Raw genomic sequence first — 22,731 nt, forward strand, 5'->3', positions numbered from 1 at the left:
GCCTTCTCTCCAGGGAGCAGGGGACTGAAGGAAACATGGCAGCATGACTCAAGCAGAATATAACTGCAAAGCACTGTTGCACTAATTTGGAAACAAATCTCATGACAACAAACAAAGAAAGGCACTTGAAACAAGCATATGTTATGTCACAGGGAAACTTCATATATTTTCTTTATGGCTGAACACTGTCAGAATAGAGTGGTTTGAGTCAACTTGACTCATGAGTGTGAAAACAAGTGACACAGCTAACCTGAAAAATGCCAGCTGTAAAAGAAATTCAAATTATGAAAGAAACCTGATAAATTACGTCACAGATGTGTGATGCCACAAGAACACAAGATCAATGATTTACAGTGTCAATCTAAAATTCAAACTTCTAAATCTCTACGTAAAAGAAAATGGCTTTTATTTAATAATTGAAATCATCAGGTTGTAGATGTAGGCCCTATGAGACATTCAGTGGTTTGCCTCAAGATTACAAAATATACTGCAAGTATTAGCAAAATAGAATGATGTCAAAATTAACTAAAGAACGAATATCCCCCTCTTAAAACAAGGCATGATGCTCTCCTTCTGTAAATGCAGTTTTACGTTATCATGTTCAAACTACACCTACCACATCAAGTTTCTGGTGTGTACTAATCCCCAAAGTTTGAATTCTCCGAGAAGTTTCCATATTTTCCAAAATATTGGAGTTGTAAAATGCTTTGTCCTCTTTTGAAATCTTTTATTTTTTTCATTAGTACATCTTCACAACCCATACCAGGAATGTTAAATATTAATGTTACCCTACCCAGAATTTATATTCTATACTACTATATATTGTGTGTGTGTGTGTGTGTGTGTGTGCATATATATATATAAAATATATCTCATATACTATCTTATGTGCCATCTTATTTAATGTGTGAGCATTCCCCTTTTAAGTAGTTAAAAACACTCAAAAATGTAACCAAAGTGTAACCAAATAGCAAAGACGAACATTATGTAACTTGCCAGTAACTGTCAACAAAACTGTCATGAGTGTGTGTTCTTGTGTATGTGTGCAAGACCCTCTGTGCACCAGCATCCCTGAATCCATATCCATGTGGGATTTGACTGCAAATAGAACACTTTTCAAGTGTGTGTTTTACATGCTGTAGTTGTGAATGAAACTCCCTCTTGATTCCCTCTTGGCATCAGCCTAGTAAATGCAATGAAATATGTGTTGTGGTGGTATAGGTTGTCACAGCAGGGGCCAAAGGACCCTATGGCGCAAGCACAAACATGGAAGCTCATATTGGTCATTGGTCTATAGGAGGTCTCATGAGCAGTGCGGTGTTAGTAACCTGAGCAAGGACCAGGCTGTTGTGATAGCAGCCAGTATTTGTGTTACATAACGAACAGCCATCAAGCTAGTGGTAATAATAGTCCTGTAGTATGTAGTTCCACGGGAAATCTATCTGTGTGGCCAGAAAGAGTCGAGGCCATGGGAGCTGGAGAAGAGGCCTGACCTGCAACTGGTGATAAGTAGGAAACAAAGTTGGCATGTAGACACCAAAGTACAGAATGAACATATTTTGCATGGCAAAGATTCAGCTGTTAGCTACGTCAATCTGTGATGGCTGGCCATAATATAATATACACTTGGAAAGAGTTAAAGAGAGATGAGTTTTATGAGGAACGGAAAGTTTGTCAGGTGATGATAAAATTAACTAACAACACGCCTGAAGACGTTCTTCGCTGTACATGAAAGAGGATAGAGGATGTTCATGAAGAAATTAAATGGATTTGATATATTTCATGCTATATTTTTATTTTTATTTTAGTTAGACAGAGATGAAGGACAGCACAAGAAGAAAAGACAGTGAAATTGGACAATAAAGGGGTTAAGTGGCATGCTTAACTGTACCCTGTAATCCCAGTAAGATTCAGGGATCACGGGTACAGCTTGTTGGCCTATTCCGATCATTCCAGCATACCCGTTGATTAAATGAGGAATCCTACACGGTGAGGGGAATTCACTGACTCAGACTGAGAGGGTGAGAAAGAGAGAGAGACATGGAAAGAGAAGGGGGAGGAGGAGGTGTGTGCATTTGAGGGACAGCTGAGGAGAGGGGACTTAGGAAAGAGACAGGTTAATGTGGTCAGGCTGACTGACAGATTGGAAACAGTGGGATATTAGCAATGCACTGTAGTGAGACAAGGGTGGGGGGGTGGGGTCGGGTGAGGGATCGACATGCCTTGTAGCAGGTTCACGGGTATTTGCCAGCATAACAGACGACAGCCAGAGAGAGAGAGAGAGAGCGAGAGCTGGCAAAAGAGTAGGAAAAGAGAGGGAGAGAGTTCAGTGTGTGTCTGCTGGGGAGAAGCACACAGTTAATATTCAGATCTCCATTAAACATCTATGAGCCTCCTTATAAAGCAGCTGTGCTACTGCACGGGAACCGCGGAGCAAAGGCAAAAATATCAGCTTCAGTGTCTGTTAAATTATCAGTCTGGCTGAGGACATACAGTTGAGCTCCAGCACAGTAGCTAGCGACAGCAGCTTTTCAGGAGTCTTTAGATGCTGAAAAGAGCCGAGACAAAGTGAACAGAGATCAACCAACTGAACAGAAAATGGCAGTGAGTATTGCACTTCATTCCCATGAAAATAATTGTGGAAGCAACAGGTCATATGCACAATTAAATGACAGTCTTAAGAGTTAAGTGATATTCATAAAACAAATTGTGCTGCAACAACATACAGAAAAGACCAGTGGCAACAACACTATGCAAAAATGCAAATGGATGGGGTTTTTTTATATATCTTATTACAAATGCATTTTACATCTCTATGATTAGATGACAAGTAGGCATGGAACAAATGCATTGCTGGCTTTTTATTGTCAAATTTCTCTGAAGCTGCAAATGTTTGATAGACAACAATTTTATTGAGAGGATTTTAAGCTTGTAATGTTGAGAGCTTGTATGCAACTTCAAATTTGTTAATTATGTTAGCTCATGCTCAACCCTTATCAAAATCTCAGACCCACTTGTCGCTTTATGCCATTTACTGATAGGAGGCTAATTAATAATCACCTCAGTTTACACAGACACTGCAAACATCAGGATGCTGGTGCGACAAATGCTGTAGATGGATCTGTGATGATTACTGTATTAGAGCCGCTAAATCTGCAAGTCAAACTGTGATGTTGCTAAAGCTCAGTTGCAAGCAATTCACAAAATGTAATCAGTGATATTCATTTATTTGTGGTGTGAGTGGAATGAAGAGCAGTCAGAGAATGTAATAATGTGGCAACTCAATAGTGTGCTAACACTTCTATGAACAAAACCCAACTGAGACTGGAATTCAGGAATTTAACACTTTGCTTTGGATCTTAAACTGTGAAAAGAACAGAAACAGACAAGTTTTTACAGACAAATTACAATTTACCACTGGGTTTCCTGAAGAGATGCCTGTTTCCAATTGTTGCTTTAAATTTTTTACTTTAAATTTTTTATTGACCTGTGACTTTTCTCAGTGTTTGAGAAGGTGATTCTCTGGAGATACAAACTGAAGCCTGTCGGCATTAACCAATACATTGATACTGAAGAAGCCCATCATCAGCTCTGTTTTAAATAGAGCTGTCCTGGTAACATCTGTGCCAAGCGGCACTCTCGGACCAGTTGAAACCTGCAGTCTTATTTTTGGCTGCACATCAGATCCAGTTGTTTGACAAGCAGCAATTCATAACTGAGATCCATCCAATTTCTTATAATCTGCTGTCAAGGCATAACTCAAAAATGAATCCTGGGAGCCACATGGCACCATTTGATTTATTATCACTACCAGAGATTTAGTCGAAAATGTCAGTGATCATAATCAGACTTTTTATCTTCAACCAAACCAAAAAAAATGATTAGCATTAGTGAAATGACCACCTGCAAAGTTCTTATTATTTGCAGGGGCAAAATTGTGGTGGTGTAATTTAATCAAAACTAAAATCTTCTGACCACTAGGCTCAGTTACGCAACATATGGAAGGTCAAAAGTAAAAATATATCATCCTCCTATGATCACTTTATCTTTTGTGCTGATTGGTGTGTGTAAACTGTTCACAGCCTTCCTAATTTACTGGGGTATGTGCTGGTGGATCTACTTCAAAGGAAGTCATAAGCCAAACAAATGCCAAATGTTCTGATCACACTGATAAGACATCAAGTTTAACCTGCTCTCTCTTCGTGGATGGAGATCAAACAAGATCTGCAGACAGCACATGTTCACATGCACATGTTCTACTTTATTCTGACAACTCTATGCTGGGATACCTTGTGCACGGCAGGAACATGCAAGCAAAGAAATGACTGAACTTTCTGAAAACAACAAGAGACAACAACAATGTACCTAATGAGATACATTTAAAGTTGCAAAGTCCTTTTTAAAATAGCAGGTTCAGGTAACATGTCAACATGTTCGGCCTCAGATTCAGACTTCTTTTAGGGTGATCTGTCACTAACATCATCACACGCCGATCAAGCTGTGGCTCTCGTTTTCCTAGACACAAATGAAGAAATCACCATTCGGCATTATGCAATGACACTGAATATGGACCTGAGTATGTGTGTGTGTCACTGTGTGTGCACTTGTGAACAGGCTGCAGCAGCTCAGGAACTTGATGAGCGATGTTTCCTGTCAGCACAGTCCATGACCAGCCTGAAGGTATCCGAACACTTCCAGGTGGTAAAGCTGCTGGGAGAGGGATCCTACGGAAAGGTCATGTTAGCTGTACACAAGAAGAGAGGTTAGTGCAGGACTTAAGGTTAAAGGTCATGCTCACCTGAGGCTGTTACATCTCAATCTAATCACTCTGCAAGAGTGTGTTTAATTACATTTCAAATTTCCGAATGATGATACATTTAATTGAGAGTTTTGATTATGCTTTATGCTTTCAAACCTCTACTGCCTAATCTGAAATGGGTGGAATGGCATGTCTTCAATGTATCACATTTGTCTCAGGCTCAGGTTTCTTTCTGATGAAGAAACTACACAGGTTATGTGGGTTCAGCATTGAAGTAACGTGAGGACTGATCTGTCTTTTGATAGCGCTCACTTAACCTTTTACGCTTCTGTTGCTGTAATAAAGTGCTTTGGTACATTCTCTGAGATAGTGTTGCCGCAACTGGGGTGTAGCTGTGTAACAGAGCTGCCCCAAAGGGGAAGTTATATTTGTTCACAGTGTCACTGATGGACAACACTGGCATTCCTCTGACGACGACCGTCAGACTAAAGCTGATTAGATGTTGTAGCGTTCAACACATATTGTCTTGCTTCATTCCCTTCAGGAACCCCTATGGCTCTGAAGTTCTTCCCTCGTCAGTCTACCTCCCTCACCTCCTTCCTGCGTGAATACAACCTCTCCCTTTCTTACTGCACCCATCCTTCTCTGACACGGGCTCTCGGCATCTTCTTTTCCACACCATCCTACTACGTGTTTGCCCAGCAAGCTGGTCTATATGGTGACCTCTACAGTGTGATAGTGTCAGAGGTCAGTTTGGCTGATTTATGCCCTGCATGATATGTCCAGTCTGACGTACTTTTCCTTGTAAAATGAAGAACAGAGGGGCAAAAGTTTGCATTATTTAATTTACAACAGAAAGGACATTTTAAAATAAATGCAAACATTTTCAGTTAAAGTATCTCACAAGCTGAAAAATGTTGATACCAGAAATGATACCAGAAACCAAAATGTTTTCTGACAATGTATTTCATTTGTTTTCCCTCCAATACGCGCAGTACAACATCCTCTCTACACAAGCATGATGAAACTTCTATGATTATGATGCTGCACTTTTGGCACTTGGTTAGGGGAAAGGTTGCGGTCTCGGTTTTGATGCTGAAAAAGTAAACCGTGACTTGAAGTATTAGAGGAAATCTGTTTAGCTTATGAAGTTTCCATCAAAACCACAGTATTTCCTGAACCTTAACCAAAATGCTTTTGTTGAAAAAAGAACATAGCACTTTCTTCACTGGAAAAATGTTGCCTTAATCCGGCCACCAAAACAAATCAGCAGCATATAATTGTAATTTCAAGAAAGGTTGTCAAGGACAAGGTTGCTGACAGCGGCATGACAGACAAATTAGAATCGAAGGCAAAGCCACAACAGTTCAATAGGCTTAAACTTTATGCCTGCAGTGCGGTTTTCTCATAGGGATTTCATGGAAAATGTAACTGCTGACCATGTCCTTTTGAGACAAGCTTGATAAAGGCTTCCAGTTCGCCCTCTTCTGTGTCTGTGTCACTGCCAGTAACATAATTGCATAGAGTACCGATAAGAATAAGCACTGCGATCCATCTGAATGTAGTGGAAATTCATGACGTAAAGCAGGTGCTTCCAAGAGCGTCACCAACCATTTTGGTGATGCAGGTTTTGTTTGACTTGATTTTCATCTGTCGGCTCATATGAAATTGTTTATGAAGTTAGAGAGTCACGTTCTCAGATGCTGAGGCAGCGCTGATCCAGACTGTGTTTCTGTTTCAGGTCGGGGTGGATGAAGACTGTGTACAGAGGGTGATGGCCCAGCTGAGCAGTGCAGTCACACATCTCCACTCCCTGGGCTTTGTCCATCGTGACATCAAACCTGAGAATATCTTCCTGTGTGACAGTTCCTGTCGCTGGGTCAAACTGGGTGACTTTGGCCTCGCTCGGGCCATCGGCTCCACTGTTCGTGCTGTCTGGTACGAGTCGCCCTTCTGTACTCCAGAGGTGGAACCTGCCAAGGCGTGGGAGAGTAGAGAGTGCGATGGAACTGAAGAGGAGATGGAGGACATTTGGATAACAGTGGAGCCCTGTATTGACAGCTGGGCTCTTGGCGTACTCGTCTACTGCCTCTTGACTGGCTGCTTCCCCTGGGAGGAGAGCACCCACGACGACCGTGGCTACCGAAGATACAAGGAGTGGTTTACCCATGAGGCTGAAAAGGAGGAGAAGATCAGGGATGGTGAGTGTACTGGTGAGGAGGAAATAGACAGTTACACAGTTATGAAGGAAAACCAAAAGAACAACCCTCCTCCTTCACAGTTTGAGGGCCTCAGCCCTCTAGTGATGACTCTTTTCAAGGAGCTGCTCCACCCTGACCCTAAACACAGAGGAAGCCCCGAGGAGATCCTGAGCTACCTGGGAGGACCATGGCTGATGGAGACGGAAAAAGAGGAGAAGAGGAAGGCAGAGGAGGCGGAGAAGGAGGCCAGAAAAATAAGAGAGGGAGGAGGGGTAGCGGAGGAACTGATGAGGGAAGGAAGAGGGGAGAGATAAGCAGTGTCTGTATAAAGTTGTTTCAGTATAGTTTTTTAAATGAATATAACATGTTTGACATTATGCTGCAATTAATTTTGTGTACAATAATAAATCTAACACAAGTATATACATGCTATATTTTTCAATTTTTTTATAAATATGCTTGTTAAAGTAACCAGGTCCCTTGTGTTCCTGTGAGTGAGTGTATATATGTCCATGTTCGTGTGTCTGAAATATAAAGAGTTTATAGATAACATAATAAAGGTTTGAAGTTTGAAAATACAAGCTGTATCATAGTGCTTATAAAAGTGATATAGGCAATGTTGTCTAAATAAAACAAACTACCTGTATTAACCAAGACTTCTCAAGTCAGTTTTATTTAAATCGTGCAGGATCAAATTTGTCTGTTTATTACACAGTTAAAATAAATGACACTTTAGAACGGTATTTCAACATGAGACAACTTAGTCGGGTACAACTGTAAATCTCTAGTCGAACTTCTGAAAACACCAAGACACTGCACTGTAAGGACAACCATCACAGCTGCTCCACTGCTGTCGTCACTTCATACCTCCACTCAACCTGACCTCACTTCACTAAAATGTCAGTGTGTCTGACAGGAGGAGATCAAGAGATGTTTTAATTTATCAAAGTTAAAGAAATAAAAGTCTGAGCTCATAAAGGGTCTAAGTTGTTGCTTGATAACATTATTTTACATGTGTGATTGGTGTTCAGTATGTCTTCCTCTAACGTTACCTGCTTTGGCTTTTATTAAATTATGAGGGAAGGACACCTGCATTACCAGGGACTGTTTGACCCTCGACTTTCCAGAAGAAGAAGATTCCAGAGGATGCAGCCCAGAAACATTTATGAATTGAACTTACAAACATGTAGAATGGTGAAAATCTGTGACATGACAAGCTAGTGACCCTTTACTGATCAGGTATCATCATTTGTAAGCTATAAACCAGGCAACCATTTTTAAAATTAATAATTTCTTACATAGGTGTAAATAATGAAAAAAAGAACCAGTTATTCTTAAATAATCATTGACAGCTTATGAAATCTTCCCAAGAGAGACTCTAGAAAAGTATTCGTGTGGAAAGAAACGGCATCTTTGACCTGGTGAAGCAACAGGTGCTGCGGAACGCAAGAAGCACATCTAAAATTGGACTGAACAATACAACATGATAGTGATACCGGCATGATCTTCTTCCAAGTTTTGTGTGATGCAGACCACACTCATACTACCTGCAGCAGGAGAGACAGAACATTCATTCACACTGGCAATTACTTTGAAGTTATAGTAGCCACTGTTACAATACATTGCACTTGCACTGTACTTTGAGAGATTATTGATTGACATGTTGACAGAAGCAAACACACGTGAAATCTACACACATGGCAGGTTGACCTCCATGTTGTTCGTGGAGGCATTTGTCCTACATCTGTCACAGAGGACAACAACCGGTTGAAAAATCATCTTCATTCCTGTTAGAGTGCTTCAAAATGAATGTTTCGGTATTGCTTATAGCCACTTCGCACATGTTTGCCTTAACTGAATCATAATATGATGTTCACAACTGTCTGCCACTGTAGAGCCAAAAAAATTAGCATGCAAGAAAATGATAAAATACACCTTCCTCTATCACAAGATGATAGCTTTGAGTTTACACCCACTGCAAAAAAGCAAATGGAAAAATGAATCACAGAAAATTAAATCCTTAGTTTTAACTCCCAAATGGCAGCGTGCGTGCTATCTCAGTTTCAGTTTGGAGTGGGTCCCTGTTGGTAGCGAGCTGCTAATGTGCAGTGCGGGTGTGTGTGTATGTCAGTAGGGCCTGTGCTAACCCCTGCTAAGGGCCACTCCAGATGGATTTATAAATAGACCCCAGACTCATCTATTTACACACCGTGCACATCATCACCTCCCTCTGACTATCCGCACTCCGCAGACCTCCAAAAGCAAAAGTCAGGCTGTCTTGGCGCCCGCAGGCCTGTAACAGCGCAATCTGATGGAACACTGTGACCCATCGTGCCTATTAACTCCCTCATCTCTGCTCTCTTTTTATCTTGCTGAATACTTTTCCCTTACGTTGCGCCTCTCATGCCACTTGTCTTTCCCTTTCATCTTTGCTTCTGCGGTCAGGTCTACTTTATGCAGCTTTGGTTGCTGTCCTTTTAGTCACTCCCTCCCTGAACATTGCTCTTCTCAGGTCAACAGTAACATGAACCAAGAACTGCTCCTTTAATTGTGTCCCATAGTACAGCATGTTTACATCAAATCACCTGATGTCTCCTGTAGTAACCGTTGTTTGGGATGTGCTGTTTTCGGGGAAACAGAGGAACGAGGCTCATGTGACGCTTTGGTGGGGAGTTAATAGAGGACCACAGCCTGACAAATGGAAACACATGGTGCGGACCGCAGAGACAATAGAGTGCCAACACAAAGATGCTAATCGCAGTGCAAATCTGTTCGAGGTCCATGAGGACAGATAGCAGGGATGATGAAAACAGGAGAAACAAGGACAGCTATGAGGTCTGCTGGTCCTCACTAAGAACTCAAGTGTAATGTCACATACATACAGCTCATTTTACTTTGAACTGTGTCTGCATTTCCAAGTCACAACAGACCTTGAAACGTTAGCGAAATTGAAAGGCCCACTCCCAAATCTAGAAACCAAAGAACATCAAATTTAGATTCGTACTGTCAGCAAGATTCATATTTCATGCTAAGGGTATTGAATGACGCTCACTTTGGCACAAAAGATTAAACTTCACAAAGGTCTTCAGGGACATACATTCATAGCCTATAAAGCATCTTTAAAATTTACATTTCATGTCTTACAAAAGTTACGTTGTTTATGAATTTCATGTTCTTTATTACAAATATTTATGGGCTGCAGGGATGAAGGATATGGAGACAAGCAACTGGAAAATGATGTTAGATGCAACAGATATTAAGACAGATATCTGATAAAAGATGTCACGCGTCATCAGAATGATATCTGCAAAAACAGACACCGATATAAGAGCCAGATTGATGGGCAGAGAGGAGCAAATAAAGAATTCGCATGGCCAAATGTCTGAAATGTATCCCCACAGGGAAGCAAAACTCTTGGGCCATCATGGAAAATCTTCCCCCTGCACCTCCAACCTTCTCGGTCACCTGTCTGCTTGTTAAGGTTCTGTGACTTTAATTGCTTAACCAGGACTGAGAGTCATGATATTCATCCATTAGAAGAGCCTCAAATGATCACTTTTGCAGAGTGAGAAACACTGATGAGCAACACTCTAATTTGCAAGCATTTACTGAGAACTGCAATGTGCAAACAGCAGAGCTCATTTGCCATTTTGGCCAGTCCTTACCACTTTACAGGAGTGTTTGGAGGTAAAGACTTGCTTTAAGGTTAGGGTTAGGATTGGTGTTAGGCTTTTAGTCATGAAGGTTTGGGTTAGGGACCAGAGAATGTGAGAATTGTACGGGTGTTTTCTTGCAATAGAAACACAGCAGTACATGAAAAATGTATCAGCTGGTTGAAATGCAGAGACAGAGAGAAGCAGAGTGAGGGAGGGGTGTGCTGGGGTGAAAACGAGGTCTCTGTGGGAGTATGTATTGCAGAGCTGGCATGCCTCGTCCATTGCCGTCCAGCTAATAAACAAGTCGAGAGATTATCATGTGTTTACTATCCAGTATGTTTCCCTTCACCATTCTGAGTTGCTTTCTGCCTTCCTCACCACCTGCCTCTTCTATGCCACTCTTGCCTTTCCTCTCTCTTCTTTTCTGTCCCTCTCAGTTCTGCTTTCTCTTCATGCCAGAGCAGCTTGGGCAGAGTGGCAGGTTGATGTGCTCAAAGGATTGATCGTCCCTGTTGGCTTCTATCCTCCTCTCTTTTGCTTACCATGCCCCCATCTGTCAAGCTGTCATCAGGCTCGCCCAGTCGACCTTGTTAGGGCCACCCCGCAGAGGCCACACGGACTCCATGTAGCCCCGATATGTCAAGGGGGATGATGAGTGTCTCCCTCTTGAACTGACTCGGACTTACCATGCAGTGAGAGCCAGTGAGAGTTTTGTCGTGTGTGACTTCAGGGGTATGTGTGGCAATATTTATATTAGTCAAGTGCATGGAAGCCAATGCAGAGTCAAGTTTCCCTCCCAGTGCAACTGTGACAGTTCCAATGAAAAGCATCTTCTCAACACAAAGAGCCTCTGAAACAGAGGGTCAGGAACTGTGGCCATGATAGTTACTTTCATCTTGGCCCAGATAGCCCTTCCTGTGACTACAAAGTATAGTATAGTAATAGTCTTCAAAATTGATCAAATTCCTTTATATCCCAGCAGCTTTAGTTCATCAATAAATTATATTGTGCAAGATTTAATGTGTTGTAAAGCTGCCATTTTGCAAGTTTTTGTGCAGCATTTATTTCTAGTCCTCTGAGACTTCAAATAGTCTCAAAAGAAAACAACAGAGAGCAGACTTAACTGGTGAAACCCCCTTGGGATTATCATGAATCACAAACTTTCTTAGGGCCTTTATAGTGATTTTTTTTATTAGGGTTAGCTGAGCTAATATGTCTGTGGAAAGTTTGTGAAGTTATAACTGAGCTGTGAGTTTTTACATTTTCCAAATATGTTCAAAGCTACTTCAAAACCACCCACAGGAATAAATCAAGATAGTGAAAATCATTCAGTTACAATGGAGTCCGAGGCCAAGGCCTCATCAAATTGTTTTGATCTCTTTTAACACATCATTTAAGCCAAAGATATTTAGCTTATGGTCATAAAAATCAGAGAGAAGTAGCAAATCCTGACGTTAAAGAATCAGAGAATATTTGATATTTTTTACTCAATAACTGACTTAAGCCATTAATTAGTTAATACATAGGAATTTTCTATTGACTGACTAATCGATTAATCAACGCTCGGTTTCAGCACTGAATTATACAAACAAACTGTGGTTTCATACATGTTCATGATGGGAAGCACATGTCTTTGGGAGGTGAAACATATGTTTCAAACAGGGACCTGTCACTGGTTATTACTGCAGAGATGACCTGGGTAAGGGTAGCTATCTGTTTAACTCACATTACAGAACAGAGAAGAAAGCCCTTAGCTCACCTGATAGTTTTTAATTGGATCGTAGTCCAATATAGGACTTCATGAATTAGAGGCCCAAAACCATATTCTATGTGCAGTGCTCCACCTGCTGGTTATATTGAGTAGTGCAAAAGTCAAATCTGAGGCCCACTGTGGCAGGATGCCTCTGTTAATGTGTCTCTCAATTCCTCATCATTTATTTAATATTTTCTCCATTAAAACCATAACAAATCCAAGCAGATTCCAGGACAAATGAAACCTATTCAGACAAGCCTGCATCTCTGATATTATCATCTTCAATAAAGACAGTCTATGTTAGCTTCACATGTGTGCTTTCAAAGAATTTGAGGACTATTTAAATAAAATGGTATTTAGGCAAAGTCCTCTGTAACTTGTGTGCCTATTTAATAAAGAAGAGCACATTGCTATGTTTTGTTTATGATGACCATCAGTCACTGTGTGTGCTGATGAGACACTGACTGAGATAAAAAGATACTGGAGCTGCATATCTGTGTGATAAAATGTTCACCCAAGATGACCAATAAAAACAATTAACGTAAGAGAGATCAGACTGTAGCTGCATCCTATTTTTTATACCAGATATGGGCAGGAAAAAAAAGGGAAAAGCCAGAAAATGGTTAGGAGCACAGGGGGAGGAGGAGGAGGAGGGAGGAGGAGAGGGAAGGAGGGGAAAGAGGAGAAGACAAAAGATTCATAAAACTAAAGCAGTTGTGGACGACAGCAAAAGTTGTGAGTACAAGTTCATTATGCTTCTTTTTCGCCTGATTTTAACACATACTGCAGAGGAGCATCTGTACAGACAGGCAGGATATCTCACATCCAGGGACATTAATGGAGGGATATTTTCTATTGATTAGATGCTAACATGACATAAAAAGAGTGAATCTTTGGCTGAATAAGTGATTCACTTGAACATTTAGATTTTGTAGATACTTGACGTGTGACTTCTCACAGAATTCAGGAAGTACAAGCAGCGACAAACTCTGCCACTCTCACAAACAGAGACATGCACTGAGCTGAAGCAAGACAATCGGTTTTCGACTCAGTAAATGCAAACATATGACTCTGGGATTATCGGAGCAGAAAAGACACAACATGGGACAAAAGTGTGATGCTCAGAGGGAGCAGTTGGAAGGCAGTCATATGGTCTATGAAAGAAAGAAAGCTGGAAAAGAATGTGCGACTGTAACAGAGGAGGGGCGCAGGGGTGCTCAAATAGGGCACAAAAAAACAACATTCTTTTGAGAGAGCTCATGTCTTGGACTCCAAAGTTACACTGACACATCACGACAGGAATGATGCGGGGCGGAAGAGAAGAGAGCAAACGAGAAACAGTAAGAAAGAGAGTGAGGAGAGAGAGAGAGAGAGAGAGAAAAAAAACACAATTTCACAGATAGAAAGTCTCATTTCCAACTTGTTTTAATAGCTGCTCCACCACCGCTATCTAGTTGTTTATAAGCAGTGTGAAGTATACAAAAAATATACTGAAGAACAAATTATTCCACAGCAAAATGACATCAGACAGTCTTCAACAAGTTCTCCAAAACATAGCACGACTCTGTGTTTTTAGCTGCAGCAAAACTTGAGGGAAAACATTACAGTGACTTGGAACGCTGGGAGCATTTATATGCAAGCGGATTAAAGGAAACATAAACAGCACAAAAATCTTGAGTGAGGATATTGAACAGTTCCACTCTGTGAAATCACCCTGACTCTTTTCCTCTTCGGTTTCCTCCAGCTCGTAAAGCTTACCTCTTACAAGTTGAAGGAATGGGCAGCCTTCCAGTGGTCCTGCTCCTCTGCAGTTTCCACGGTACAGCTGCCAAACAGAACACACAAATCATCTTGTTTAATTATGGTTGAGTCGCTGTGTGTTTGTTTTTATGCTGCGAAACACTCCCCTCATGTGGTTTCTGTTTCTGTTCCACAGCGCTCACAGCTGTAGCCCAAGTCCAGCAGGCTGGTAAATGCTCTTCTCCTCATAAGTCACATGATAGATCAGGATGAGTTGCGTTGCATGACATCTGTCCATCTGTGAGTCACTGCAGTGGGTCACTGATAAGACGTGTATCCAGTCTGATTGTGTTTTCTTTCCTTGGTTCTAGAAAGCACTGAGGCACCTGGAGGCACCTTGCCAGCCAGTGAGTGACAGCAGTTTGGAGATGACCTCTGACCCCCCCCACCACGAGCTTCTGGCAGTGTTTGTGTGCTTCCACCTGTGATAGATGCAATTTCAATATGTCAATTATCTGTCTCTGCAGACTGCAGGGAGGAGATGTATCCTTGCACCAGGATGTACTCGGTTCACCGGCCCATCAGGAAATGCATTGGCACTGTTTGTCTCTACAGGTGATCTGCAATTTATCTGTAAAGTGAATCAAAGTTAGCAGTCAATGTGTTAGTGCACAGCATCATCCGTGACTGTTTCTTGGGCACATGAAGTAGAGTGAAGAAAGCACACAGACCCGCTCAGAAAGTAAAAGCAGAGACATTTTTTTTCACCAGGACTGTGCTGGTGAGGTTTGACCAGATTTTGCATGTCAACTTTAGCTCAACTATCAACAGAATCTGATTCAAATGTGGCTGAGCTGTGGTTGGTGCACAGAAGCGTGTTGTGTCACGTTCTGCCAGCTGAGCCTCCTGCCACTCAGAAAGTGAGAAGAGCAGAGGGAAAAGCAGAAGTACAGAAATCTCTCATGTGAAACAACCAAAAACGTTCTAAATTTGGCAGAAAACGGTGTCTTCAAGTCAGACTGTTGCTCATAATAAGGAGCTGATTTAAGGCCTTCAAGGCACAGCAAAGCTTGGCATTAGCAGAAAAATGTACTCAAAGTGTCTTACAAAGAAGTAGCTGAATAGCCTCTGTGTTTTTATTACAGATGTCATTTCTTATTTTGTGTTACTGTTGACAGCAGGGTTTTGATGTTGAAGCTGGTCCAGGTGGGGCTAATTTTCACTACATTCACTTCTGGTGGTTAATTAAATCTTAGAAAGTCGTCACGTGCTGAAAATGTGACATAGTAGAGTAAAAGCACTTGCAGAAAAATGGAACTACTTTGAGTACAAGAATCTCAACATTAAGCTCCACAGCTGGTAAGATGAGTTTTGTTATTGTTTTACTTAATGTAGTTGAATCCTGTCACACCGGGTCATATATCACTATAGCTCTTTTACATTTATTTTTCTGATGCAGCCTTCCCCGCGTCTATGTGATCAACAAAGAGATCTGTATGAGGACAGTGTGCCAACAGGATGAGTACCTGAAAGGTGAGACACCCTACAAGTAAATCAATCATCATATCAGGTACGTGAACACGCACTTACAGAAATATCTGTGTCTGTCACTGAACTGCAGCCGAACTGTGCAGAGAACTGTCTGGGTGGCCCAGGCGTATTGAGAGGTCATCTAATAAGAAACGCTGTCACAATCGCCGTAGCAACCCCAAAACCTTGGCAAACAACGCCTGATTGGATGGTGACGTGACCACCAGTGAGGATAGAGCCCCTTAGAGACCGAAACCAGGAGCGTCGCAATAAAAACAGCCCATAACATCGTAAATCCACCACTGAAAACACTTTCTTTCTCTTTCACACATACGCACAAGTGTGCTGAGTCATATCTACGTTTATGTATTAGTCTTTCATGTGTGAATACAGAAGCTGTGCTCATTTCATTTGTGTGTTTTTGGAAACAGATCATGTCTTCCACGGTTTACGACACATTTATGGTACTGTAGTCATAAGCCTATAGCAGCACTGAGTCATTTCATTGTACAAAGTAAAACTCACTCTTTTTTGGATTGTATGGTACCTATTGACAATCCAGTATTATGTGCACTATTGTATCCAAAAAATAAAACTACATATTTTCATGAGTTACTTGTTTATTGATTTGTTCTTTTTCACTGATTAGTTACGAGAAAAAACAACAAATGAAAATTATGGACACACTATGAGTGATATCTGTGTTTTTCTTTGCATATTCAATTCCATATATATTTCCATACACACATACAGCTTGTATAACAGGGAACATTTGGGAGGGATGCATATAAGTTAAACAGTAAACAAACACTGACAAACATCGGTAGGACTTTAGACTCACACAATCTCTGTGCATTCCAGTCAACATCCACCTCGCGCCACTTGTCACTGTCACCACACATGAGCATGTGATACCAGTGCAGCAGTGCATCACATGTAACAATGTCACAACAAAAACACATACAAGCTTGGTCCCACATTGAATTTCTCTGCATCCAAATACCATTGAAAACATCAAAGCTTAACAAGGAATTAACAGTTAAAACTCGTCAGTGCAGTGCGAGACGTTGCAGTCGAGATCTATGACCTGATCACCTTCTCATAACAATGAATTCAAAGGATGAAGCTGCTCCCCAGGCTTAAGGGGCAGCGCAGAAACACAAACCTATTCATTGAGCAGAAGAGAGATCATGACCTACATGACTCACCAGTCACAGCTTTAACAGCTGTGCTGAGAAGAGATGACATAACACGGACTAAATCTTCTCGGCTTCCCCTTGAGGCGAAGATAAAAGCACTTGATGCCTCTTTTTCTTTTGCTAAGACCCAATCACATACAACATCCCTACCTCCCTGTCTCTTTGTACTGATCTACAGTTTAAACAAAATTGCACACAGCGCCAGGATCCACCCCCAGTGAAATATGAGTTCAACAGCTCTATTTGACATCTTTCTAAATGATGTTGTAGAGCTACAGGAGCCCCCAGAGAGTGCTAGAGTGCACAGATATTCTGTAAATCAGCTATAGCTTAACTCGCCTCTTTCAAGTAAAATCATTTTGTGGTAAACTTCACTGTAACCTGTGTCTGTGACTTGAACAATCCCTGCGATAATGCAGACTTTATGCATTACTAACTACACAGACAGACTAGACTGCCAGTCAGTGCATATAGTCAGTCCCACTGCTGAGGACTTGGAGAAGTATAAGTTACAGTACATACAGGTGACAACACCAATGACAATAATTAGAAACCACAGACAATATATACATTTAAAATAAGTAATCTCTGTACATAAAATTCATTCATTCCTATAGTTAATTATATTTCATTTCATACGATGTTTCTCATTATGTCTCCCTTGATCATATTTCTATTATGTAAACTCTACAATAAAAATCAGAAAATAAAACATTGGGAGGGAGAGAAAGGAGAGAAAGGCAGACTTTAAACAGGAGAATGCAAACTAGAGACCTAAAGTGAGACAACATACCCAGAAGGAAAGAGGGAAGAGGATGGCCAAGAAGGCTGGGGAGGAAGAGTTGGTGGAGATAGATTATTGGGTCTGGGTGTATCTCTGACTAAGAACAAAAGCCATGACGAAGTGAACTTAAAACTAACCACAACAGGGGTTTATCCTGCTTGGCAGGGAGAGATATGGGACCCCATAAAGGGGAAAGCAAGGTTGCAAAAATTGCTGCATTAATTTACAGAGAGATTAGAGGGAGCAAAACAAAACGAATCTCTCCTCACTTCGGGGATACAGGGTCAAAGTCTCCCCACAGGTCAGAGCTGGCTGAGGTGGTGGGGTTGACTGGAGCCGCTGAGTTGGAATTACTGGAGTCCAGATCCAGCAAAGTACCTGGTAGTTAAAAAAAGACAAACAGAAGCATAATGCGACTCTGATAACGTAGTAAGTTAGGTTTAAGCAATGCCCATCAAATTTTACGCACAATTCCAGGAAATTTATTGTAAATTCTTCTAAACAGTCTCCTATGTACTCTGGACAAGCCACAGAACTTTTACTTCTCGGGGACTATTTCTGCATTAGAGTTTAGCTCCAAGTCGACAAACTGGGACAACACACATGGAAAGGTAAACTGTTGCTGAAAGTTTCAAGTATTTTTCAATGTTCTGAGCACCACAAGCGACAATCTCACAGACCAGTACTGTGTGCCTCAGCAGATACCACGCACACACACACAAACACACACACGGAAAAATACAGCATTTCTTAGTGCTGTAAGATAAATCAGTCTATACTACAGTGTGTTAGAGAGGAGAGGAGTAACCATAAATTTTAAAGGAAAATTCCAGTAATTTACAACTGGAGTAGGTCAGCATAACATCGCACTCATCACTTCCATTGTAAAAACTGTGGACAGAAGTGCTCCACTGGAAACAGCTTTAAAACAGACCAAATGGGGCCAAGGAAATACACACTTTCAACAATAAAATATGTCTCCTCTACTCTATATGGGACAGCCGGCTCAGGAGGGAAAGATACTGAACCGCGATCAAGTTGGCAGTTGCATGGTGACCTCTGTCATCGCTGTATGAACGTGTGTGTGAAAAGGCAAACGTGGCATGTGATGTTATAAAGCCCTTTGACTAGTTGTATATATATAAAAAAGTATACAAATGCAAGTCTATTTACCATTTATACTGAACATTTACATAAACTCTCACTATGTCTGACTTCTGAGGTACTGTAGCCAGGTCACACTCATATGTCCTACTCTGAACGAAAGTCTCATCCATGCAGAACAAAAGATGGAAGTAAAGTTGCATAATTTTAACATTTATCTTTGTTTATACTTCCAAATAAATGATTTTGGCCATTGAGGTAACATTGCACTGAGCTACTGAAACAGTTGTGACAATAATACTGTGCTTACCCATAGATGTGTTAGCTAAACGAACTACAATTTTTCCCCAGATTTAGTTTTCTTGTGATTATGAAACATTTATGATCTCAACATAAGAGCATGAGAATATTTTGAACATTGACATCATGGGAAAGGAGAGTAGGAGATGGCAAAAGCTGCACAAAATGCATCATAAAACAATTAAAAAGCACTTTTTATAAAAATGTTTTTGACATACATACATATATTATGATATGATCTTGATATAACATTATCAAATTGCTTTCTCACCAACACAGAAAAAATGATTTTGTGATTACAGCTTGGGAGCATGATGTCTTTATTATCCGGATTATGAGACACACAACACGAGACAGACTGAGTGTTACAATAACCTACCAGTTTCACTTCCTGCTGCGGATGGTTGTATGCTATGATTGGTAGATCTGGATGAAGGAGGTGGGGCTAACTTTCCCCCAGGAGGAGGTGGAAGAAGCCCAAAGCCACCTGAACTCTGAGGACGAGACCTGTCCTTCTTTTTTGATTGCTGGAAAAGGTTCAGAGAAACAACAACTGTGTGATCGTGTGTTTAGACAGGTTCACATACTGCTTGTCAAGGCTTCAGAGAAAACATATCAAAGCAGATCGCTTGAATGGGTTTTAGACTCACACTTAAACCCTTATCATGAATTGATTCTCAACTATCACTTGGTTTCATGTTTTAAAACAGTGAAGTATATTTGATTGTTCAATCATGAAAAACAACCTTAAAATCTTCAAAACCTTGAAAACATTACATTTAACGAAAAGAGAGTTACCCCAATATTGAGAGTGATGGTCTGTCCTTCTTTGAAGCCAAGGTCGAGTTTAGGAGTGTTGTCTGGAGCCTGTGCCTGCTTGGTCAATTCAGTTTCCTGTTTTACCCACCTGGAGAAGATGAGAGAAGGAGACAAGATGAGATGCACAAGGATTAAAGATAAAGCAGAATTAATAAATTCATGATTCACGACACACTATGAAGCAGATGCATACTTGAAGTGGTCCTGGAGTGCAACATTGAAGTCGAAGGCATCGCCTCGGTCTCCAAAACCTATGCCTATGAAGGCACTGCGACCTGTGAGAGAAATAAAGACAACAAATAAGAGTCAGAGCTTAGTAAGTGATTTGCAAAATTTGCAAGACACAAAAATATACAAAACCTGGTAGTTTCCACAATAATCTCTACGTGACAAAGTTGTTTCCAAGATTTAGTCTAAAAAATAATGATGAATCTCTGGCTCATCCTCTGCTCTGTTGTCCTAAATTATGACCACATTTACAAAATATTTATGGCTTAGCAAGAGCCTGCCCACCGTTGTCATCCTGAATGCGGAGCACAAAGTAACGGCTTGAGTCACTGACTGTTTCCACTGCGATGCCAGGGAACTCGTCCACTGGTGCTTGGGCAAACAGCTCCCCTGTAGATTGGAACAAAAGAAATATGTTCATTATCTGTTTGGCAGAAACTTTAACTGGCAATTTGGATGAAGAGACATCACATTTACTAAGCCAAAAGTCAACTAAAAGAACCTTCAGATTGAAAATAGGCCCAAACATTAAATGATTTGGTCTGTGCAAAAACAAATAAACAATAAAAAAATGAAGAATCAGAAGAAGAATCAACTTTTATTGGCAGTATATATATATATATTTACATACACACATACTGAATTTTACTACTGCATTTATCCCATCCTTAGTTGAACACACACATGCAACACCCGGCAAATTACATGCAGTGAAACACACACAGGAGCAGTGGGCAGCATCAAGCGCCCGGGGAGCATATTGGGGGGTTAAGTGCCTTGCTCAAGGGCACATCAGCCGGCTAATGAAGGGTCACAAGCCGCTTCTCCAACCTCTAAGCCACGGCTACCCCCAAATCTCTCTCATATATTTATAGCTATCCCTCTCTTTAGCTATACATACATATATATATTACATGGATACTAGTGCTTAAATCATATCAAAAGTGGACCAAATTAAGGTAAAAAAGTGGACCAATTTAAGGTGTAATCTGAGGACCACGAGCATGGCAATATGTGAAATTCATGGAGAGACAAAGAGATTGTAAGCCTGTTTGCTTGAAAATAAACTGCCTGCTCGGACATGGGCTGGGTCACCTTGGAATAGATGAGTACCAGCGAGGAGGATGGCGAAACAGGAGACTAGACAGTGAGATGATTTACCACAGCGGCTGTGCCAGTAAACAACAGCACTGTCCTGTCTGCTTCTCTCTCACCAGAGATTTTGTCTTCCAATTTCACGTAGGCCACTTTGCCCCGGGCTGTCAGACGCATGCGTCCTGTCCAGTCAGGAGCGTCCAGCTTCCAATCAGCAGCCCTGAGACACAAACACACAGGCAGTCCAGGAGACACAGTGATGTAGGTGAAGTGGTGACAGAGGTTTATTTAGACTGATGTTGAGACAGAAGAGGAAAATGGGCAAGAAAAAAAAAAGAGACAGGAAAGGAGATTTGTGTGCGTGTGTGTGTGTTATTGTTATGATTCGTCCAACACTCACTCTAGCACTGCTATTTTCCATGTAAACGAAACGTGACTAAGGCATCAGACAGGCATTTCACAGAGACCTAAGGCTGAAATATTACATCATCACCACTAGTCATTATACATATGGTCACTGGTTAACCAATCATGTGTCTCATGGGACTCAGGCCTATGCTACTGTTTGGTTGGTGTCATGTCCACTCAGATGCAGCTGCAGTGGGTCAGGCTGGAGCAGCAGCCAATGAAAAATGGGGTAAACAATTCAATGTCGACCCTTTTTTATCAACATAACAGCTCTCCTGCATGGTCACTGTTAGGGGTGTCATCGACCCTACTTGAGTGTCCTTGAGCAAGAGTTCCTCACAGTTCCAGGGAAGCTGTTCTACTTTTCTGACGACTACTAAAAGGTCAGAACAGAAAAATGAGAACCTGTCGAGCAAAATAAAGTGTCATTAACGAGCCACTTCTATTACACAATCAGTTTGAGGTGCCGTTGGACAAAACCATGTTAACATCCGCAAGACAAGAATCCTGTCCCTGTTAAGTGGACTCACGCAGTGCAGGTACAAACGTCAACCGTTAGTTACGCATTTTCCATAATGACCTTGAAGATACGGAGCAAATACAACTAGCACAAAAACTACGGCCACCGTTACTTCAGGCTGCGTGATTAGGGGAAGAGCTCGGCAGGTAGGTAGCCGAGGCAACGGCTCGTAATGGGTGCAGCTCGCGGATGCTGGGTCAGAAAACTCTCCGGCAGCTCGCGCGCTCGCGCCCCCCCTCACCTGATAGCCCGGTTGGATGCTCTCGGTGGGATTCGGTAAACGTTGACTTCAGGTTTGACACAGAGGACCGACTCGTACTCGAACTGACCCTCGGTCGCCATCTTGATTAGTACTCACTACTCGGTCGGTGCACGCCGGTGGTGACGGTGATGTGGTGTGTCAGTGTGGCGTTAACGGCTACGTGACCGTAATAGATGGTATATTTGCGCACAAACGTGCGACCCCGTTTCACTGATACGGTGTCAGTGATGCCCGTAAACGGACACGCCACCGGTTTTACACGTAAAGGTCAGGTTACTACTCGCGAGCAGTACTTCCTTGCTTGTTTCAAGTAAAGACAGTCAATTCATATCACTTGAATAATTTTTGTTTGGGGTTGGAGGCTATACATTTA

The 22,731-nt window shown here is 41.5% G+C and overlaps 3 protein-coding genes across 4 annotated transcripts; 2 read left to right on the plus strand and 1 right to left on the minus strand.

Annotated features, from left to right (window-relative positions):
- The first annotated feature begins 2,216 nt into the window (after window positions 1–2,216).
- sbk3 (SH3 domain binding kinase family, member 3) lies at window positions 2,217–7,614 on the plus strand. Of its 2 annotated transcripts, none has more exons than XM_046400600.1 (4): window positions 2,217–2,604; window positions 4,615–4,762; window positions 5,304–5,506; window positions 6,501–7,614. In XM_046400600.1, the coding sequence occupies exons 1-4, from the start codon at window positions 2,599–2,601 to the stop codon at window positions 7,272–7,274; spliced, it is 1,131 nt and encodes a 376-aa protein (XP_046256556.1). In that variant the 5' UTR covers window positions 2,217–2,598; the 3' UTR covers window positions 7,275–7,614. The 2 variants fall into 2 exon arrangements, with proteins under 2 accessions (XP_046256556.1, XP_046256557.1); XM_046400601.1 differs by having other exon boundaries at window positions 4,615–4,680.
- Window positions 7,615–12,994: 5,380 nt separating this feature from the next.
- On the plus strand, window positions 12,995–16,250 carry mfap5 (microfibril associated protein 5). Its single transcript, XM_046399293.1, has 7 exons — window positions 12,995–13,104; window positions 14,114–14,188; window positions 14,306–14,338; window positions 14,481–14,516; window positions 14,637–14,724; window positions 15,569–15,642; window positions 15,731–16,250. The coding sequence occupies exons 2-7, from the start codon at window positions 14,146–14,148 to the stop codon at window positions 15,841–15,843; spliced, it is 387 nt and encodes a 128-aa protein (XP_046255249.1). The 5' UTR covers window positions 12,995–13,104; window positions 14,114–14,145; the 3' UTR covers window positions 15,844–16,250.
- A 76-nt stretch (window positions 16,251–16,326) lies between these two features.
- On the minus strand, window positions 16,327–22,567 carry LOC124064633 (adaptin ear-binding coat-associated protein 1-like). Its single transcript, XM_046399272.1, has 7 exons — window positions 22,338–22,567; window positions 21,288–21,388; window positions 20,359–20,463; window positions 20,039–20,120; window positions 19,825–19,933; window positions 19,406–19,553; window positions 16,327–18,000 (listed from the first exon to the last, which is right to left on the minus strand). The coding sequence occupies exons 1-7, from the start codon at window positions 22,436–22,438 to the stop codon at window positions 17,888–17,890; spliced, it is 759 nt and encodes a 252-aa protein (XP_046255228.1). The 5' UTR covers window positions 22,439–22,567; the 3' UTR covers window positions 16,327–17,887.
- Window positions 22,568–22,731: the final 164 nt, after the last annotated feature.

Source organism: Scatophagus argus, chromosome 9 (genome assembly GCF_020382885.2).
Source record: "Scatophagus argus isolate fScaArg1 chromosome 9, fScaArg1.pri, whole genome shotgun sequence".
In the NCBI taxonomy this organism is placed as follows: Eukaryota; Metazoa; Chordata; class Actinopteri; family Scatophagidae; genus Scatophagus; species Scatophagus argus.

What these genes read in the sequence shown, in the direction of transcription:
- mfap5 (XM_046399293.1), top strand. Translation starts at nt 14,146, where the DNA reads ATGGGCAGCCTTCCAGTGGTCCTGCTCCTCTGCAGTTTCCACG. An exon ending in TGGAGGCACCTTGCCAGCCA is followed by an intron (nt 14,517 to 14,636) that starts GTGAGTGACAGC and finishes CTGTCTCTGCAG; the next exon opens with ACTGCAGGGAGGAGATGTAT. An exon ending in ACAGGATGAGTACCTGAAAG is followed by an intron (nt 15,643 to 15,730) that starts GTGAGACACCCT and finishes ACTGAACTGCAG; the next exon opens with CCGAACTGTGCAGAGAACTG.
- LOC124064633 (XM_046399272.1), bottom strand. Translation starts at nt 22,438, where the DNA reads ATGGCGACCGAGGGTCAGTTCGAGTACGAGTCGGTCCTCTGTGTCAAA. An exon ending in CCATCACTCTCAATATTGGG is followed by an intron (nt 19,554 to 19,824) that starts GTAACTCTCTTT and finishes AACCTTTTCCAG; the next exon opens with CAATCAAAAAAGAAGGACAG. An exon ending in CGCAGCAGGAAGTGAAACTG is followed by an intron (nt 18,001 to 19,405) that starts GTAGGTTATTGT and finishes TTTAACTACCAG; the next exon opens with GTACTTTGCTGGATCTGGAC.
- sbk3 (XM_046400600.1), top strand. An exon ending in AGCTGTACACAAGAAGAGAG is followed by an intron (nt 4,763 to 5,303) that starts GTTAGTGCAGGA and finishes CATTCCCTTCAG; the next exon opens with GAACCCCTATGGCTCTGAAG. An exon ending in ACAGTGTGATAGTGTCAGAG is followed by an intron (nt 5,507 to 6,500) that starts GTCAGTTTGGCT and finishes TTTCTGTTTCAG; the next exon opens with GTCGGGGTGGATGAAGACTG.